Raw genomic sequence first — 18,952 nt, 5'->3', positions numbered from 1 at the left:
GTACACTTGTAGGCAGGGCCGGTTTTAGGCAAAGTGGGACCCTAGGCAAAGTTTAAAATGGGGCCCCAAATGCTAACATATTGCACATCACACAAAAGCATTTATTTAGTTGTTCAACGCTTGTTTCCTGGCCTCTTTCCACCAGCTGAGGAATAATGATGGGACAGAATGATCACTAATAGATCACTAACAGATCACCATACAGCATCATGTTATCAGCAGCACATCTACAGTTTACGCCGGCGATGTGCTGCTGAGAACAATGATTTTTGTTCCAGCAAAAAACAATCTGAATATGCAGCATTTTACTTGTTTAGTAAAATACACCCCATAGTCCTCCATATATTATAATGTGCACCACAGTCCTCCATATAGTATAATACACTCCCTATAGCCCTCCATACATTAAAATACACTGCTCAGTCCTCCATATAGCATAATACACTCCTCATAGTGCTCCATATAGTATCCCACTTCCAGTAGTATAATGCACCACATAGTTCTTCATATAGTATAACGTATTCCCCATCGCCCTCAATACAGTATAATGCAGCCCACATATGGTATAATGCAGCCACCACCCTACAGCATATAATGCAGCCACCCCAGAGTATAATGCAGCCAACCCAGAGTATAATGCAGCCACCCCATAGAATATAATGCAGCCCCCCTCATAGTTTAATGCAGCACCCTCATAGAGTATGATGCAATCACCCCTCAAAGAATATAAATATAATACAGCCCCCCATAGAATATATTGTAGCCCCAAACAGAATATAATACAGCCCACCTCCCCATAGAATATAATGCAGCCCCATCAAAGAGTATGATGCAATCATCCCTCATAAAATCTAATACAGCCCCCCATAGAATATAATACAGCCCAACTTCCCATAATATATAATGTAGCCCCCATAGAATATAATGCAGCCCCCCAAAGTATATAACAGCCTCCCCCATAGAATATAATATACCCCGACAATAGCATATAACACAGCCACATAGTATATAACACGGCCTCCCCCATAGAATATAATATACGCCCCATAGTATTTAGCAAAGCCCGCATAGTATATAGCAAAACCCGCATAGTTTATAGCAAAGCCCGCATAGTATATAGCACAACCCGCATAATATATAGCACAACCTGCATAGTATATAGCACAACCCGCATAGCATATAGCACAACCCACATAGCAGATAACACAGCCCACATAGTAGTATACAGCACAGCCCACACAGTAGTATACAGCACAGCCCACATAGTAGTATACAGCACAGCCCACACAGTAGTATACAGCACAGCCCACACAGTAGTATGCAGCACAGCCCACACAGTAGCATAAAGCACAGCCCACACAGTAGTATACAGCACAGCCCACACAGTAGTATACAGCACAGCCCACACAGTAGTATACATCACAGCCCACGTAGCAGTATACAGCATAGCCCATGTAGGAGTATACAGCACAGCCCACGTAGGAGTATACAGCACAGCCCACGTAGTAGTATACAGCACAGCCCACACAGTAGTATATAGCATAGCCCACATAGTAGTATACAGCGCAGCCCACACAGTATATAGCACAGCCCACACAGTAGTATACAGCACAGCCCACACAGCAGTATACAGCACAGCCCACACAGTAGTATATAGCACAGCCCACATAGTAGTATACAGCACAGCCCACATAGTAGTATACAGTACAGCCCACATAGAAGTATACAGCACATCCCACATAGTAGTATACAGCACAGCCCGCATCTCTCCACCCCCCCGAGAATGGCCCCACAGTCCAGTATAAAAAAGCACACTCCTCAACTCTCCTCGTGCCCGCGTTGCTCCCTGCTCCTGTCTCGGCAGCTGCCGCTGCACTGCCTGGGACACAGTGAGTGCGTGCGCACCTGCAGTGTCAGAAGCAGAGCAGGGAATGATGGGAGAGGGAGCGTCAGTAGACGCTCTCTTCTCCATCATTGCATTCAACTGTACCGGCATCATAGACGTCGGTATAGTTGAATGCGGCGACGGCGGGGAGGGTCGGCGCTGGGGGGGAGTCGGTGTGCAGCAACCCACTACTGGCATCGGTCCTTCTGGCATTTGCCCTGGCTAGACACCACTGAAGTGGCATCAATTTCACAAGAGTTGAAATAGTATTATAGGGACTGACACATCTTCCACTACAACCAGCCCAGCAGATGTAGATGAACCATGACTGTTCTCATTTCCACAAATTTCTGTTAACATCTGCAGCAGCAGGCACAGAAGCCACACTAAAGACATCACAGAGTGCAGTAACGCAGGATTAATGCAGCACACTAAAAAAATGCAACATCGCCTAGTCTGTACAGTCTGCGATTTGGGTGCAAAAGTCCTTTGGAGATCCATGACTTGTTCATCTTGGTGAAAGTTAGGCGGCCTACACTTTCAGGGGACAGCCAGCTGTGCTTATCCATCAGGACATCACAGCAGCACTTAAGACACGTTCTGAGAGAACGCTGGCTACCGGGCATGATAACCCCTCCAAGGCGTGAAGCGAGCTCAGGCCACTCATCCATTTGGAAGACCAAAATGTGAAAGGGTCTAAGCCCTCCCTGATGGTATTGATATTCAGTTCTAGATACTCCTGTACCATCCTCTCCATTCGTTCACCACGCGTAAAACTTGAACTCTGTTGTGCTCTTGCACGAGCTGGTCTAAAAAAAAGTGTTATGGGACTCAGAGAAATTGCTTCTTTTCACTTACACTACTGCAGCTTCTGTTGAAGCCAATGTGTAGGCATTGACGAATTGACATGCTAGAGGTTGGGAGTCTAGAGCTGCGATGCGCACTGTGTGCTTCAATGCTGTCTTGGGGAAAAGCTAAGGTTGTGTATAAGCGTGTTTCGATACTCCAGCATTCGCGGGTCCCTTTCCAGGGTGGGAAGCATCTGGCAAAATTTGGTTTTATAGCGTGGATCAGAGTGGCAATCCGTTAGTCAGCACTATTTCGAATCATAACTATACATGGATAATGTTGCAGATAATGCAACAAGAAGACACTCATATGTTGGGCTTTTCAATGAGGTCTGAGGCCATGCTGTGTTGGTGGCTGGGTAACAATGAGGCTTGTTTCCTCCATCCCCTCATGCCAAAGATGAACAACAGAGAGGGGATGATTATCTTCTTCATCTCCTGACAGTTGCTTGCCCATCATCTCTTCCTCTACCATTTGTTTTTGGCTCTTGCACCTTCACTAACAGTTTGTCTGTTATTACCAGTCCCCCTTGATCACAGTAATCCACCTTCCCTTGGCACCCGCCTTTGTTACGTCAGCCTTGAGCTTAGAGACAATGATATCCCTTACGCATCCAGCTCTGTTTCATCCACTTCCTCTGGGATCACCATCTCCTCCCGCAGGCTATTCAAAGTCTTCTCCAGCATATAGATAACCAGAATAGTGATGCTGATGATGGCGTCGTCAGCTCTATCCATCATTGTAGCCATTTCAAAACTGTGCAGAAGGGTGCAGAGGTCCTTTAATCTGTGCCCACTCTGTAAACATGATATGTGCAACGTACGTACTGCATTGGCCGAGGCTATATGACATGACATACTGTGTCAGGGCTCTTTGCTGCTGCCACAATTGCTGCAACATGTTGGCTTTATGATGCTGTCTATGAATATTTCACATGATGTAAACCAGCGGCATCTCCAGGTCCCTTTGACTGTAATAGGACCTGTTAAGTTTTAGTCATGGAGTCGTGAACTTCCTCTTCATGTAAGATGTTGTTTTATTTGGCAATACTCCATATGAATCATCCCATCTTTTCACATTACTCAGTGTCAAGATGTAGGGCATTTTGATAAGTACGTACCTGTGACACAACCGATATATAGGATTGTTCTACTTCTTGAGTATGCTTTTCTCTCTCAGTCATTACAATAGGTATGTCTAAAATTGCTGCTAGTTAATGTAAAACATGGTTCTTCAGTCACATTGATTATTGTGCTGTCAGTATGCTTGCTGTCCGCAGGAAATGTTAGGATATGTTACTGTAGTCATCTCTGCACTGCACAGATAAAGCAGAATTCATCTTTTCTCAGAATGAGATTCATTTCAACATATTCTTTGGAAATAATTTTATATTTGGTTTCAAATTTCAGGAGTATTAAGGATCAATTTAAAGGTATTTTTTTTTAAAGACAATTACCAAATGTAAAGGATTCTAGACATGTACAGTTTGGAAATATATTCTATGGATCAACTCTTTCATTGACATGGTCATATGTTCATGACTTTAAATGCTTGCAGTGACTAGAATGAAAGGCCTTGATCTAGTTGTCATAACTCGTTCACGAACTAAGACATACATGTGTCATAGATCATGTCATTGCATTCCATGCAGGATCCAGCGCTGAGCCCGCTTGCTTTCCGGAACATGTTATGGAATCACTGACTGGGTGGATCAGTGAAATGCAGTAGATTTAGTATATTTCAACTTCAGCAAAGCATTTGATAAAGTATTTCATACTATCCTTATTGAAAAATTGACCAAGCATGGGATTGATAAGGCTACGGTTAGGTGGATTCATAACTGGCTCAGCGATCGGACTCAAAGAGTGGTAATAAATAGTTGCACATCCAGTTGGAAGAGTGTTTCAAGTGGGCTACCACAAGACTCAGTCCTGGCACCAATGCTGTTCAACATTTTTATAAAAGATCTAGATAAGTAACTGACAGTAAACTGATCAAATTTGCATACGATCCAAAGCTAGGGGAGATGGCTAACACTAGAGAAGACAGAGAAAGGATTCAGAAGGACCTAGATAAGTTTTAACAATGGGCAGTCACTAATAGAATGGTATTTAACAGGGAGAAATGCAAGATTCTACATCAGGGCAAGAAAAACTAAAATCAAATTTACAGAATGCCAGGGAGGCTAGTCCTGATCAGGCACACCCCAATAAGTTTGCTAAGTTGGCGGATGAGGGGGGTGCCAGTACAGGGGTAGAACTACTGCAGCAAGGCATGTCCTCTGAAAGCCGGAGGAGTGTCTGCTCCAGTAAGGAGGGAAATAGGAGAGCAGGGCAGACCAGACAGCTGCTGGTAGTGGGGGACTCAATTATTAGGGAAACAGATAGGGCAATCTGTCACAAAGACAGGGATTGTCGAACGGTGTGCTGCCTACCTGGCGCTCGAGTCTGACACATCGCTGATCGGTTGACAGATTACTGGGAGGGGCTGGTGAGGACCCAGTGGTCATGGTGCACATTGGCACAAATGACAAAGTTAGAGGTAGATGGAAGGTCCTTAAAAACGATTTCAGGGAATTGCCATGCCAGAGAGGCAATGGGAGATTAGGAAGGTTAATAAGTGGCTCAAAAATTTATGTAGGAAGGAGGGGTTTGGGTTTCTGGAGAACTGGGCCGACTTCTCAGTTGGCTACACGTTCTACGCTAGGGAACCTAGCCTGTTCTCCTAATTTGTTTTCACCACTTAAGTAAAAAAGAACCTAGACATGTTTGGCATCTGCAAACTCATAAAGACCTGGAAAATCATAAGGACAGGTCAGTTGTAGCATGGTGGAAAAAAAATTGTGGGATTGCACTTTTTTTGAAATTTCTCCGCACTTTGAATTTTTTTGCTGTTTTCCAGTACACAATACGATAAAATCAATGGTGTCGTTCAAAAGTACAAGTCGTCCCACAAAAAACAAGCCCTCACACGGCCATATTGACAGAAAAATAAAAAAGTGGCTCTGGTAAGACGGTGAGAGAAAAATGAAGACGCAAAAAATGGAAAATCCCAAGGTCGTGAAGAGGTTAAAGTCAAAAACGTGGTTTCAAATCCAGCCAAGGACAACATCTGCAAGGAGTTTTTATGTTCTCCCGTGTTTGCGTGGGTTCGTTCTGGGTACTGCGGTTTCCTCCCACACTTCAAAGACAATGGGGACAGTGCTGAAAATGTCTGTAAAGCACTGTGGAATTAATGGTGCTATATAAGTGAGTCAAATAAATACATAAAAATAAGAACCAATGATATAATAAGTTGATTGGAGCAGGCTTACTTCCATCTATATGATATAGTAACTGTATTTGTTTTCGCACATACATATTTTTCTGCAATTATTCTGTAATTGTTTCCCCCCATACAGTTTCAGTTAGAAGCAACAAGCAATTGTTTGTCGTTGATAGCACTTCCCTGAAATAAAAAACTAGTGAGTAAAGGCTCCTTCCTTTACTGAGGGTCGTTAGAATGGATTTTGATAGAAAATGAGCATATGATGATTCACGTACCATATTAAAGGCTTTAGCTGTTATTCCAGCCCTCGCATATGCTTGCAGCTTTGATCACTTTGATCAACTTTAACAGTTTTTAGGAATCAAACCTGTATGTTTACAGGACCTTTTTAAACTCTACTTACTCAAGCCATGGCTTCAGCTGTCTAGACTAAATGCCCATCACACCAATATATAGAATGAAGAGTGAAACCCGTCCTGGCCTCGGAAGCTACTCTATATTATAGTAATGTCAAACTTCCACTTAGAGTGAATGTCCAAAAAGCTTTTAGTTATCCGTCATTTTTAATGGTGGTGGAGAAAAACGTGGAGACTAGATTTAAAAAAAAAAATAACACAACCTTCTAAGGCTCATCATACAGCAATTACCATAGTTAGAACACAAAATTCTCTGCTCCTTTTGACTAATACAGTATATAATGTGAGAAACAAATGATCACAGTTTCTTACATAATTGGAAGTGGCTGAGCTTATTTGGCCAGTGTAGCACCTGTATGATTTCTAAGCAGCGAACTCCTTACTAACATACTGTATAGTATAGGATCTATTTGTTTACTATGCAATACAATAAAGACATTAGATTCCATAAAATATTTGCTTCTGATTATTCTGAAATTCTTACCTACTAAATCCCATTCTCCATTAGAAATATAACTTGAAATATCGGCATCTAGCATTTGTAGATCAAGTAGCCAGCCATTATGAGTCCAAGAACCAAATTTTAGTTTGCACTTTTGGACATCAAAAGGAAACCATCGTACATCAATGTGACATGTACTCTTCAAAATACCTGAAAAATGCAAATACATTTCATCTGTTCATACAAGGAGAATGTAATTTAGTGCTAAATTTATTGGGTAGATTTTTTACACATTTAGTTCAACAGACTGGAGTTTTTTGGCTGTTCTTTCTCACTCATGTTTGAACAAACCAGACTATTACTAGATGAGCAAAAACAACGATCTATGAAAAAGCAAAATTATAGTTTTCCTCCACATATGGGAAATTACACAACAAATTTTGGGGCCCATTTTCTCCTATTATATATGTGAAAGTAAAAAAAATTGGGTCTAAAGGAAAAATCTTTGAAAAAAGATTAAATGTTTATTTTCCTTCCAAATGCCATTAATTCTTGTGAAGCATATGAAGGTTTAATAAACTTCTTGAATGTTGGTTTTAGCGCCTTGAGGAGTGCAGTTTTTAGAATGGGGTCACTTTTGGGTATTTTCTATCATATCAAATTTTGTAGTGCATTTTGTCCTGATACCCTTGCGAAAATAAAAAAGTTTGGATCTTAAGTAAATTTTTGGTGAAAAAAGTAAAATGTTCATTTTTTCCTTCCTCATTGGTTTAGTTCTCATGAATCACCTAAAGGGTTAATAAACTTCTTGAATGTGGTTTTGCGCACCTTGAGGGGTTCAGTTTTTAGAATGGTGAAACTTTTGGGTATTTTCTGTTATACTGACCCCCCAAACTCACTTCAAATGTGACGTGGTCCCTAAAATAAATGGTTTTGTAAATTTTGTTGTAAAAATGAGAATTTACTAGACAAATTTTAACCCTTGTAACTTCCTAACAAAAAAAAATTATGTTTAAAAAATTGTGCTGATGTAAAGTAGGCATGTGGGAAATGTTCTTTATTAACTATTTTGTGCAGGCGCCGGGAAAGGTAAGAGAGGCCAGGCGCCTGCGCACTGCAGTACTCTGCTCTGCCCTAAACAGGGCAGATAAAGTACGCCTGCGCCAGAGCCGCTGCAGGAAAACAAGAAGAGTACATCATCATATGAAGATAGGAGGCACCGGACATGGACCGCGAAGCCCATTGGACCCGGATCGAAGCGGGACCGCCCCTGGGTGAGTATAATCTAACCTGTTTTTCTTACCTTTCAGGTTACATCGGGGGCTTATCTACAGCATTACAGAATGCATTACAGAATGCTGTAGATAAGCCCCTGATGCCGGTGGCCGCAGCTCATATACGATTTTTGGGGTGACAGATTCCCCTTAATAAAATTCAACTTAGAGCGGTATAAATAAAATTAGGGTCAAAACTGTCTACTTTTGACCAGGTGAAAACAAATCTTTAAGCGATAGGTGGCAGGTTTCATTATGATAGCCCTGTGCATAAATTATCTTATTAGAGAATATAATAAGAGTAAATACAAAGCAGACCAGATAAGTAAATAAATTAATGCAGGCACTACATTTTTACTTAAAGGTTGTCCGGTCTAAAACTACAGGTCTATAGTCACATCTGCAGTCACATTGTGAATCCTCACATCACACGCGCTGTATGCTGTTAGGACTCTTCGGTGCCAGCGCCTGGAGTGGCATTCATGTGATATGCATAGTCCCGACCACCTTCTGACTAGACTGTTTCCAGCCTCGCTCAACACACTTGCCCCCATCTAGTCGTAATGTGGCCAGGATTGCATATTGCATACTTGCAACCACATGGCCGCTGCCCCCCGGTGCCAGTGAATCATCACAGCGCACAGTGCATAGGATGTGAATCCTCACAACTCTGAAGTAACATAGACTAGTAGTTTTTGACTGGACAACCCCTTTACAGGAACTGTTCATTACTTTTGTATTGATTACCTCTTCCTGGGTTAAGTGATCAATTTAAGATCAGTGGGGGTCTGACACCTGGCAGCCCCACTGATCAGTTGTTGTCACTTCCCGTGGCTGCTGGACGTATAGAGCAGAACACACAGCTTTGTACACTTCTTAGTGGTCTCTGACACTCACCGTTCTTATATTGATGAATTATAGATAGGAGTTGTTCACTACCTTTATATTGATAACCTATCCTATGTCCTAGGCTGAACCTGTTTGGATAGATTTCTGCATAGTTATGGATAGTATGAATAGTTGTGTTAAACCTAATAGAAATAACACACATTGGCTCTTACCTGGAGGTATATATTGACAAGCTCCTGAGGAATTCACCAAGACATTAGTGTGAAATGTTGCATCAAATCTTTCATCTGCACTAAAACACATACAGGATAAAAATTATTCAGTTATATATTTTGCAAGTATTGCTACACATTTAGAACCACAACTTTGTGCACACTACCACTTCTAGATAGTGGCTAGGAGAACAAATCTCAAAATATATCGACATTATATTGAACATTTATGGACTTTCATAAGATAGGATGACATGGTACATACCATTCAGAGTATAATAATTAGATGTGATCTACTGATTTTATGTCTAGTATTCCAGATAATATTTTAAGTGATCCTTGAGTCTCTTGCTGTTACTCTGACTTGCTCCAGCGATGTGTGCCTGTCTCCTACACTACAGTATTCATCCTGTGGGAGGTGCTGGTCATAGAGGAAATGTTATGGTCAATATTTGTGAGTAGACATGGGAGAACCCAAACAGTAAAGTCTGGGTTCTGTACTGAACACCTAGTGTTCAGGCGCGGACCCCCAACTCGGACTTCTCCAGGAAGTCCGTGTACTGTTCGGGTTTGGCACCCCGAACATCGGGTGTTTCCCACGCTGTCTCCTGAATGACAATGTGAGAAATACCAGTGGCTCTGATCGGTGGTAAGATCATTACTGCTGGTCAGAGAGCTGCAGTACCCACTCTGTCAGTTGACAGCATGAGCCAGCAAACTGTGACTGGTGGTTAGAAAGTTAGCTCAGGTCACACATGCTATCGCTGATAACAGCGAGAACATGCGCCACTTATGGGCGTATTCAACAGCTGGCGCCTGTGCTAGCAATAAATAATTAGAAAAATGATCTGGGGTCTCTTCTATTTTTGCTAGCCAGCGCAGTCAAAACTGACAGCTGCAGGTTTCATCCTTCAGCCGTCAGAATTATCATGACTGGTTATCAAGAATATAGAGGTCTCAAGACAATTTTTTAAATGATTTAAATTAATAATTTAAAAAATTGTCATAGGGTCCCCCCGCATTTTTGACAACCAGCCAAGCTAAAGCAAACAGCTAGGGACTGGTAAGAGGCCATGGTTATTGGCCTCTCCATGCTAAAAATAGAAGCCCAGGGCCACCCCAGAAAATGTGCACCTATTAGATGTGCAAATTCTGGCACTTTCAACGGCTCTTCCCACTTGCCCTGGTGCGGTGGCAAGTGGGTTAAATGGTGGTGGGGTTGAGGTCAGCTATTTTATGGCCGCTGACATAAAGCCCACAGTTAGTTATTAATCAGATGCTTGAGCAATATCTTTGCTGTTAAGTCTCACATTGTCTGTCTGACTGGGTGGAATATATTTCTTCGAATTAGCAGTTAATATTCAATATCAAGAATTTATCAAAACATTTTTTTATTTTGTTTATCATACACATTCTGGTTTTATTTTGGCCTCCAAGATGGATGCTCTAGAGACTGAAACATTTGTGGATAAGAGCTTAAGGAAAGCACAGAGCAGTCAGAATTCATTTGCCAATAATAAGCATTCTAACGAGTCAAGCTTGAATTTGGGCGCAAGCTTTGGTTATCCACTAAAACATCAAACATTTGGTTCCATTTACCAAGCAAGAGTCCAAATTCATTGGTCCATATGAAATAATTGTGGTAATAATTAATCCTGTGGCTTTCTGTCTGAAACCTACTCCATCCTTTAAGATACCATATGTTAAATAAATCTCTGCTCAAAAACATACAAATTGTCAAAGATACTCTGCCTCCCATTATGATCAGAGGTAACCTGGGATAAGAGGCACAAAAGATTCTTGATTCCTGTGTGCTGAGTTGCTCTCTGCTATCTGTCTGCTATCTGAGTGGGAACCCAGGGCCGCCATCAGGTCATGACAGCCATGACTGGCGTATGGGGCCCGGTGGGCAGAGGGGGCCCGCATCGGGCCCCGTCTCATCTGCTCACCGGGCCCCCCCTGCACGTGCTGCGGTACACTATTGACGTGCGGGCCCGTGCCCGCACGTCAATAGTTAACAGCCGCCGCCAGCCAGTCGGAGACTGGCAGCTGACTTGAGCGGCCACAGTGCGCAGTCGCACTTCGCCGGCGTCTGACGTCATTGTCAGCCGCCGGCGAGTGCGTCCTTCACCTGCGTGGAGGAAGTGTGCTTCGCCCGCCGCAGGAGCATGGCAAGGTAAGAACTTTTTTTTTTTTTTTGAGAGCGGCGATCCAGGGGGGGGCCCGGGCAGAATGCTGGACACATTGGGGCAGAGATGCTGGACACAGGGGCAGAAATCTGGACAGGGGCATTATGCTGGACACAGGGGCAGTATTCTGGACACAGGGGCAGTATGCTGGACACAGGGGCAGAGATGCTGGACACAGGGGCAGAGATGCTGGACATAGGGGCAGAATGCTGGACACAGGGGCAGAATGCTGGACACGGGCATTATGCTGGACAGGGGCAATATGGTGGACACAGGAGCAGTATGGTGGACACAAAGGCAGTATGCTGGACAGGGGCCGTATGCTGGACACAGGGGCAGTATGCTGGACACAGGGGAATTATGCTGGACAGGGGCATTATGATGGACAGGGGCATTATGCTGGACGCAGGAGCAGTATGGTGGACACAGGGGCATTATGCTGGACACAGGGGCATTATGCTGGACACAGGGGCAGTATGGTGGACACAGGGGCAGTATGGTGGACACAGGGGCAGTATGGTGGACATGGGCAGTATGGTGGACACAGGGGCAGAAAGCTGGACAGGGGCATTATGCTGGACACAGGGACAGTATGCTGGACACAGGGGCAGTATGCTGGACACAGGGGCAGAAAGCTGGACACAGGGGCAGAAAGCTGGACACAGGGGCAGAATGCTGGACACAGGGGCAGAATGCTGGACACAGGGGCAGAATGCTGGACACGGGCAGAATGCTACACGGGCAGGAATGCAGGACACAGGGGCAGTATGCTGGACATGGGCAGGATGCTGGACACAGGGGCAGAATGCTGGACACGGGCAGAATGCTACACAGGGGCAGGAATGCAGGACACAGGGGCAGTATGCTGGACACGGGCAGGATGCTGGACAAAGGGGCAGAATGCTGGACACAGGGGCAGAGATGCTGGACACAGGGGCAGAGATGCTGGACACAGGGGCAGAGATGCTGGACACAGGCAGAATGCTGGACACGGGCAGAGATGCTGGACACGGGCAGAATGCTGGACAAAGGGGCAGAATGCTGGACACGGGCAGAATGGAGATAGGGGGTATGATGAAAGACATGGGGGCATGACTGGAGACAGATGGGGAAGGATTGGAGACAGATGGGGCAGAATGGAGACACAGGAGGCATGATTGGAGACAAGTGGCAGGATTGCAGACATGGGGGCATGATTGGAGACACTGGGGGCAGAATTGGAGACAGATCGTGCAGGATCATGGGGCAGGATGGATATGATGGAGACAAATGGGGCAGGATGGGGAGATCATATGGGGCAGAATGGATACTCATGAGGGCAGGATGGGAGAACATATGGCTGACGCCAGGAATGAGACACACGTTGGCCAGGATGGGGAATATTATTACCATAGGGACTAATTTAGGGATATTATTACTGCAGTGATGTATTTATTTTATTTTTTGAGGATACTGTTTTAAATGAGGGGGCGGTCCTGTTACTGTGTAGAGTGACACTATGTCGCCTCTTTTTCTTCATGTGGTGTAATGTAGAAGTTGGGAAAAATTAAGTAATCTGTTCTACAAGCGGAGCTCGAGATAACTGTGTTATTTCCTGCAGAGACGAGTCCTGGCTGGATGAAGTGATGGCGGTCTGTGCTGGATGAAAGATGAAGGACTTCACCTAGAGACATCACTGGTGAGTCAGTGTTACCTATACACTGACACTATACACTGTATACTATATACAGCAGTCCTGTGTATAATGTCACCAGTGATCACTGTATTATCTGTACACAGACACTGCATATGAAGTACAGATCTCCTGTGAATACTGGCACTTATGGTGATAGTATGGTGCTTTTTTTTTTTTTGATTACTGATCAGAATTGTAGTATTCAGTCACTATGTGGTGGTAATATGTGGTCTGGACATGGTGCGGTGGTATTTGTTCCTTGTATGTGATATTATTCGGTCACTGGTGGTAATATGTGGTCTGGACATGGTGTTGTGTTATTTGTTCCTTGTATGTGATATTATTGGTCATTTTAAAAATTGAAAAATAAATAAATAAATCTTTATTTTTATATAGCGCTAACATATTCCGCAGCGCTTTACAGTTTTGCACACATCATCATAAATAAAAATATACCTAAATTGTATTGCATATTTTAACAAATATTTAATAGGTTACAGCAGAGTAGGGCACGGCCAAAAGTGTCTACCGTGTTATAGTGGTGGCTTAAAAAATCTTTTGGCCAAAACAAAAGCTGTCGGCTATATGTGTGATCTGGTGATGGGAACTGTTAATGTGTGATAGGTGAGAAGTGGAGTTTTTCCAAGAGAGAGCGGTGGGACTGTGGACAGTTTGAGGGGTGGAGCGTGGAGGCGGGGCTGGGGTGGAGCCTGGGCGGAGTCTCAAGGGGGCCCTGAAAATTTTGCCAGTATGGCGCCCCGAAATTTCTAGTGGCAGCCCTGTGGGAACCAGTACGGGAAAGTGGGCGCAGGAATATGGGGACCCCAGAGCCTGGACGAGCATCTCAGAGGCTAGAGGAACCAGCATTGAGAATGAAAACTCAGGCTGAAAACATGAACTTGTGCTGTACTGAAACTGCCATGGATTGTTTGTTATCAAGTAAAGTTGCACTGTTACAGCAGAATACAGTGTCTGTTCCCGAGTGTGTGATATTGTCCGGAGACGGGACTATGGGATCAGCAGGATCTGCAAACGCAAACGTGAGTTTTGTGCAATACTCCCACAACACACATTAGATGGGACATTATGTTTTCTTTGTGAGGTGCCAGGGTATGCCGGAACAACAGTCCCTTGCCATGACTACCACCCTGGCCACCTTACAAATATAACAAACTATAGCCCTTATTATATTTTTCTAGCCATTAAATGTTAAAGGGAACCTATCACCCCGTTTTTTTCGGTATGAGATAAAAATACTGTTAAATATGGCCTGAGCTGTGCATTACAATAGTGTAGTTTGTGGACCCCGATTCCCCACCTATGCTGCCGAAATACGTTACCAAAGTAGTCATTTTCGCCTGTCAATCAGGCTGGTCAGGTCGGATGGGCGTGGCTTCTTCCCCCAGATATTGCGTAGTTTTCCGTTGGTGGCGTAGTGGTGTGCGCATGTCCAACGTCCCCAATCCTGCACGGGGGGGTGAAAATAGCAGCGATGTCCGTTATTCCATTGGTGGTCGGTGGGCGCGGCCATCTTCCTTTGGCCGCGCGTGCGCAGAAGCGGCGCTCTGCTGGCCGCGGCTTCAGGAAAATGGCCGCGGGATGCCGCGCGTGCGCAGATGGAGATCGCGGCGGCCATTTTCCTGAAGCCGCGGCCAGCAGAGCGCCGCTTCTGCGCACGCGCGGCCAAAGGAAGATGGCCGCGCCCACCGACCACCAATGGAATAACGGACATCGCTGCTATTTTCACCCCCCCGTGCAGGATTGGGGACCTTGGGCATGCGCACACCACTACGCCACCAACGGAAAACTACGCAATATCTGGGGGAAGAAGCCACGCCCATCCGACCTGACCAGCCTGATTGACAGGCGAAAATGACTACTTTGGTAACGTATTTCGGCAGCATAGGTGGGGAATCGGGGTCCACAAACTACACTATTGTAATGCACAGCTCAGGCCATATTTAACAGTATTTTTATCTCATACCGAAAAAAACGGGGTGATAGGTTCCCTTTAATTGGTTTTGGTTAGCAAGACAGGTTTGAAGCATTAGACACATTGTTGCACAGTTATTGTTTCGTTTTCTACTTGCAATAATGATAACAGTATGTAAATTTGTGCTCACATACTTTAATTAAATGTCAGTCAAGGACTTGTTCACCTGGTGCAGAGTGCCCTTACAGCCTGGTGCACACTGCCCATAAAGCCTGGTGCACACTGCCCTTACGGCCTGGTGCACACTGCCCTTACAGCCTGGAGCACACTGCCCATATAGCCTGGTGCACACTGCCCGTACAGCCTGGTGCACACATGGTCATGGTGCTGCTGGTGTAGCTGCTGCAAGGAGAGGACATAGTCAATCTGTGCCTTTTACATGTCCAAGTGAAACACCTTCCTCAGGTAAATGCAGGTGACAGAACGTTCTGCGTCACCTCATTGGCCCGAGTACTGTTGGATGAATGGTGAGGCCAGAACATGTTGATGCGGTGTTAGATTGGAAAGCCAAGAGTCCCTCCAGTTCCTTTGCATGGTCTTTCACCCAATCCACTGCAGAACGTGTAGAGTTGGCACCTGATGACCATGGGCATCTTTCTTCCACCTCACCTCCTTGCAAATCAACCAAGCAGTCTGAGCTCCACTTTATGCAGCAGTCTCTTCTGATTTTTGATGACTCCACTGGCTGGGGTTCTGTGACCTTTCCACCTGGCCCTGCCCCAGAAGTGGAAGAGACTGTGAGCACTGATATCCAACCACTTGCTATGTTGGAGGATGAGCACATGGGAGGGCTAGTTCATATGGTCAGCGGACCACCTCAACACATCTCAGAGGATAACAAAACACAGGTGCCAATTGCTGCGTCTTTCTTCAGTGTGCAGAATGGCAAGGAGGACAGGGGTGATGAGTGGGTGGAAGATGATGCAGGGGATGGTGAAATCCTAGACTCCACATGGACCGAACAGCCCCTAGCCAGTACATTGGCTACTACTGCCCACTGCGCCGAGGAAATGAACAAACCAAAGCCAGCAAAAAAGGAGCTACCTGGTGTGGCATTTCTTCAGGCAATGCGCTGGCGACAAGACACAGTAGATCGCACACTGTGCCATCAGAGCCTGTAGCGGGGCATAAATCTTCTGAATCTAAGCACAACCTGCATGACAAGGCATCTGAATTTCAAGCACAAGGTGCAGTGGAGTACACACCTTCAAAAGAATGACAGATCTTTTCCTCCTGCGCCCTTTTCTGCTGCGATCTTGGACTTTTCCTCCAGCTCAAGATCAACAGGGTCACCTGCCTCCCCGCAAAGAGAGGATGTGACAGCACCACCACCATCATCAAGAATCCCCACACCATCACATGGAAGTGTTCACCACTCCATCCCCCAAATCATAAGCCATAGTCGATAATGACAGCATTTCCAAATTCCTGGCTTTTGAAATGCTGCCATTCTGGCTGATGGAGACCGACAGTTTTAAAAAACTGATGGCGTTGGCTTTCCCACAGTACGTTGTTGCCAGAAGAGGGGATACTGTCATGATTCCCTAAGTGTGTCAGGGATGCAGGCACTCATGGTTCAACCATCTAATTTGGTACAGGGGTGTGCTGAAGCTGTCAGTACTTTGATTGACAGCTCTGTCATCCAGTGTCGTGCAGGGGCTTGCTAAGCTCTCGGTGCTTTGATTGACAGTTCAGTCGTCCAAACTTAGACTAGGAGGTGCTGGCTGTCTGTAGATGTTCATTGTCCCAGGTGATTGCCAGACTACTTAACTAGCTCTGTCAAATGTACATTCAGCTTTTGTTTGGTTTATCTCTCTTTGCCTTGTGTTCGGTTTGTTGATTTTTCTTTGTTGGAAAAAGGTGTGGAAATTGCAGATATAGTAGCAAGAGGACCACTAGTCACTAATAGGAGAACTAAAAGTTTCAAGGATATGTTAGTCCAGACTAGAATAAAAGATAGTCTAGTAATTGGTTAAAGAGGAGCATACCAGTTGGTAACCATAAATGTGGGAATTGTTTGTTCTGTTCTTTTCATTTGACAAATAAACATCTGAATATAGGCGGCATTACACATGTAGTGCAGGATTTCACTACATGCCGCACTTGTTATCTTGTTTATTTAATTTTCTGTCCCTGCGGTTTTCACTATATTGGAAAAACTATTCGCCCCCTGTTTGTTCATTTCAGAGAACATTTTAATTCAATCCTATCTGGTAAGGGGGTTCCCAGGTTAATTAATCATCTCAGGAATTCCCATGCTGGTAACCCTGAAGTCCTGCGATTTGCAGGGATTGAGAAGGTTAAATTGACTGCAAACGGGGGAGATCTCCACAGAATTCTATCGAGAAAAGAAGCTCGGAACGTACTCGAGCACAAGATGCCACAGGATTTAACGATAAGATAGATATGTCTGTTTTCCTGTAACTCTTTTCTTCATTTTAACTGCACTGTATATGTGATTTTAATTTATTGAATTGTTTTTACTTTGCTGCTGTTCACTGAGTTTTGTATAAATGTGGGAGGTCCTTGAGGTCCTGATTTGAATGACATAAGAGGTGATATGACTTTGAACTTACATAGGAGCCCCGTCATTTCCTCCTCACCTAGGACCCGTAGAAGCACAAGCACAAGTTAGCGCGAAATGGCCATCGTCCAGTGCGGTTTCCACTTGAAAGCCTACCTGCCTCAGTGTTTACATGTATCCATAATAAAAGGACATTGTTTGTGGGACGGTGAGTGCCATGCTCTCTGTTTATCCATAGTGATTAGGACATATGTTTGACTTTCTGCTGATTGGCACTCGTGGCCCTGGAGTTACATTAAGCCTCAGTCCCCAAAGCTGTGTGCCGTTCATTTCTATTTTGTGCATGCAAGATATTGGTTCATTTTGATCACTGTGATAGACCCAATAACAGTGAACAAAATAAAATAAATAAATCAACCCCCCTTTATCACCCCCTTAGTTAGTTAAAAATTATAAAAAAAATGTATTTTTTCCCATTAGGGTTAGCGTTGTGGTTAGAGCTAGGGTTAGGTTTGGGGCTAGGGTTAGGTTTGGGGCTAGGGTTAGAGCCAGGGTTAAGGTTTGGCTAGGGTTGGGCTATGGTTAGGGTTGGGGCTATGGTTAGAGCTAGGGTTAATGTTGGGCTAGGGTTGGGCTAGGATTAGGCTTAAGACTAGGGTTAGAGCTAGTGTCAGTGTTGGGCTAGGGTTGAGCTAGAGTTAGAGTTGGGGTTAGGGTTCGGGTTAGGGTTGTGTTGGGGTTAGGGGTGTGTTGGGGTTGCAGCTGGGGTTAGGGCTGTGTAGGGTTGGAGTTAGAATTGGGGGTTTCCACTATTTAGGTACATCAGGGAGTCTCCAAACGCAAGCCATTGATTCCAGCCAATTTTGAGTTCAAAAAGTCAATCGGTGCTCCCTCCCTTCTGAGCCCTGCCATGTACACAAACAATGGCTTTCCCCCCATATATGGGGTATTGGCATACTCAGGAGAAATTGCACAACAAATGTTGTTGTCCATTTTCTCCTGATACCCTTGTGAAAATAAAAAAGTTGGCTTCCAAATTAATTTTTTTTGTTAAAATCTTCCACATTGGTTTAGTTCTCGTGAACCACCTGAAGGGTTAATAAACTTCTTGAATGTGGTTTTGGCACCATGAGGGGTTCGGTTTTTAGAACGGTATCACTTTTGTGTATTTTCTGTTATATTGACCCCCCAAACTCACTTCAAATGTGAGGTGGTCCCTAAAAAAATGGTTTTGTAAATTTTGCTGGAAAAAAGAAAAATCGCTTGTCAACTTTTAACCCTTATAACGTCCTAACAAAAAAAATTATGTTTCCTAAATTGTGCTGATGTAAAGAAGACATTTAGGAAATGTTATTTATTAACTATTTTGTGTGATAT

The 18,952-nt window shown here is 44.4% G+C and overlaps 1 protein-coding gene across 1 annotated transcript in view; it reads right to left on the bottom strand.

The window, feature by feature from the left end:
* LOC143786271 (neuronal acetylcholine receptor subunit alpha-7-like) overlaps positions 1-18,952 on the bottom strand; it is a 275,561-nt gene that overhangs the window by 115,616 nt on the left and 140,993 nt on the right. The window contains exons 5-6 of the mRNA XM_077275551.1: positions 9,195-9,274; positions 6,902-7,069 (exon numbers count right to left, since the gene is read on the bottom strand). Of these exons, the coding sequence (XP_077131666.1) occupies positions 6,902-7,069; positions 9,195-9,274 (248 nt within the window). The remainder of the gene's footprint in view (positions 1-6,901; positions 7,070-9,194; positions 9,275-18,952) is intronic.

The sequence above is a fragment of the Ranitomeya variabilis genome, chromosome 1 (assembly GCF_051348905.1).
Source record: "Ranitomeya variabilis isolate aRanVar5 chromosome 1, aRanVar5.hap1, whole genome shotgun sequence".
In the NCBI taxonomy this organism is placed as follows: Eukaryota; Metazoa; Chordata; class Amphibia; order Anura; family Dendrobatidae; genus Ranitomeya; species Ranitomeya variabilis.
Note: the sequence above shows the minus strand (reverse complement) of the source record. Positions and strands in the feature narration are given on the sequence as shown.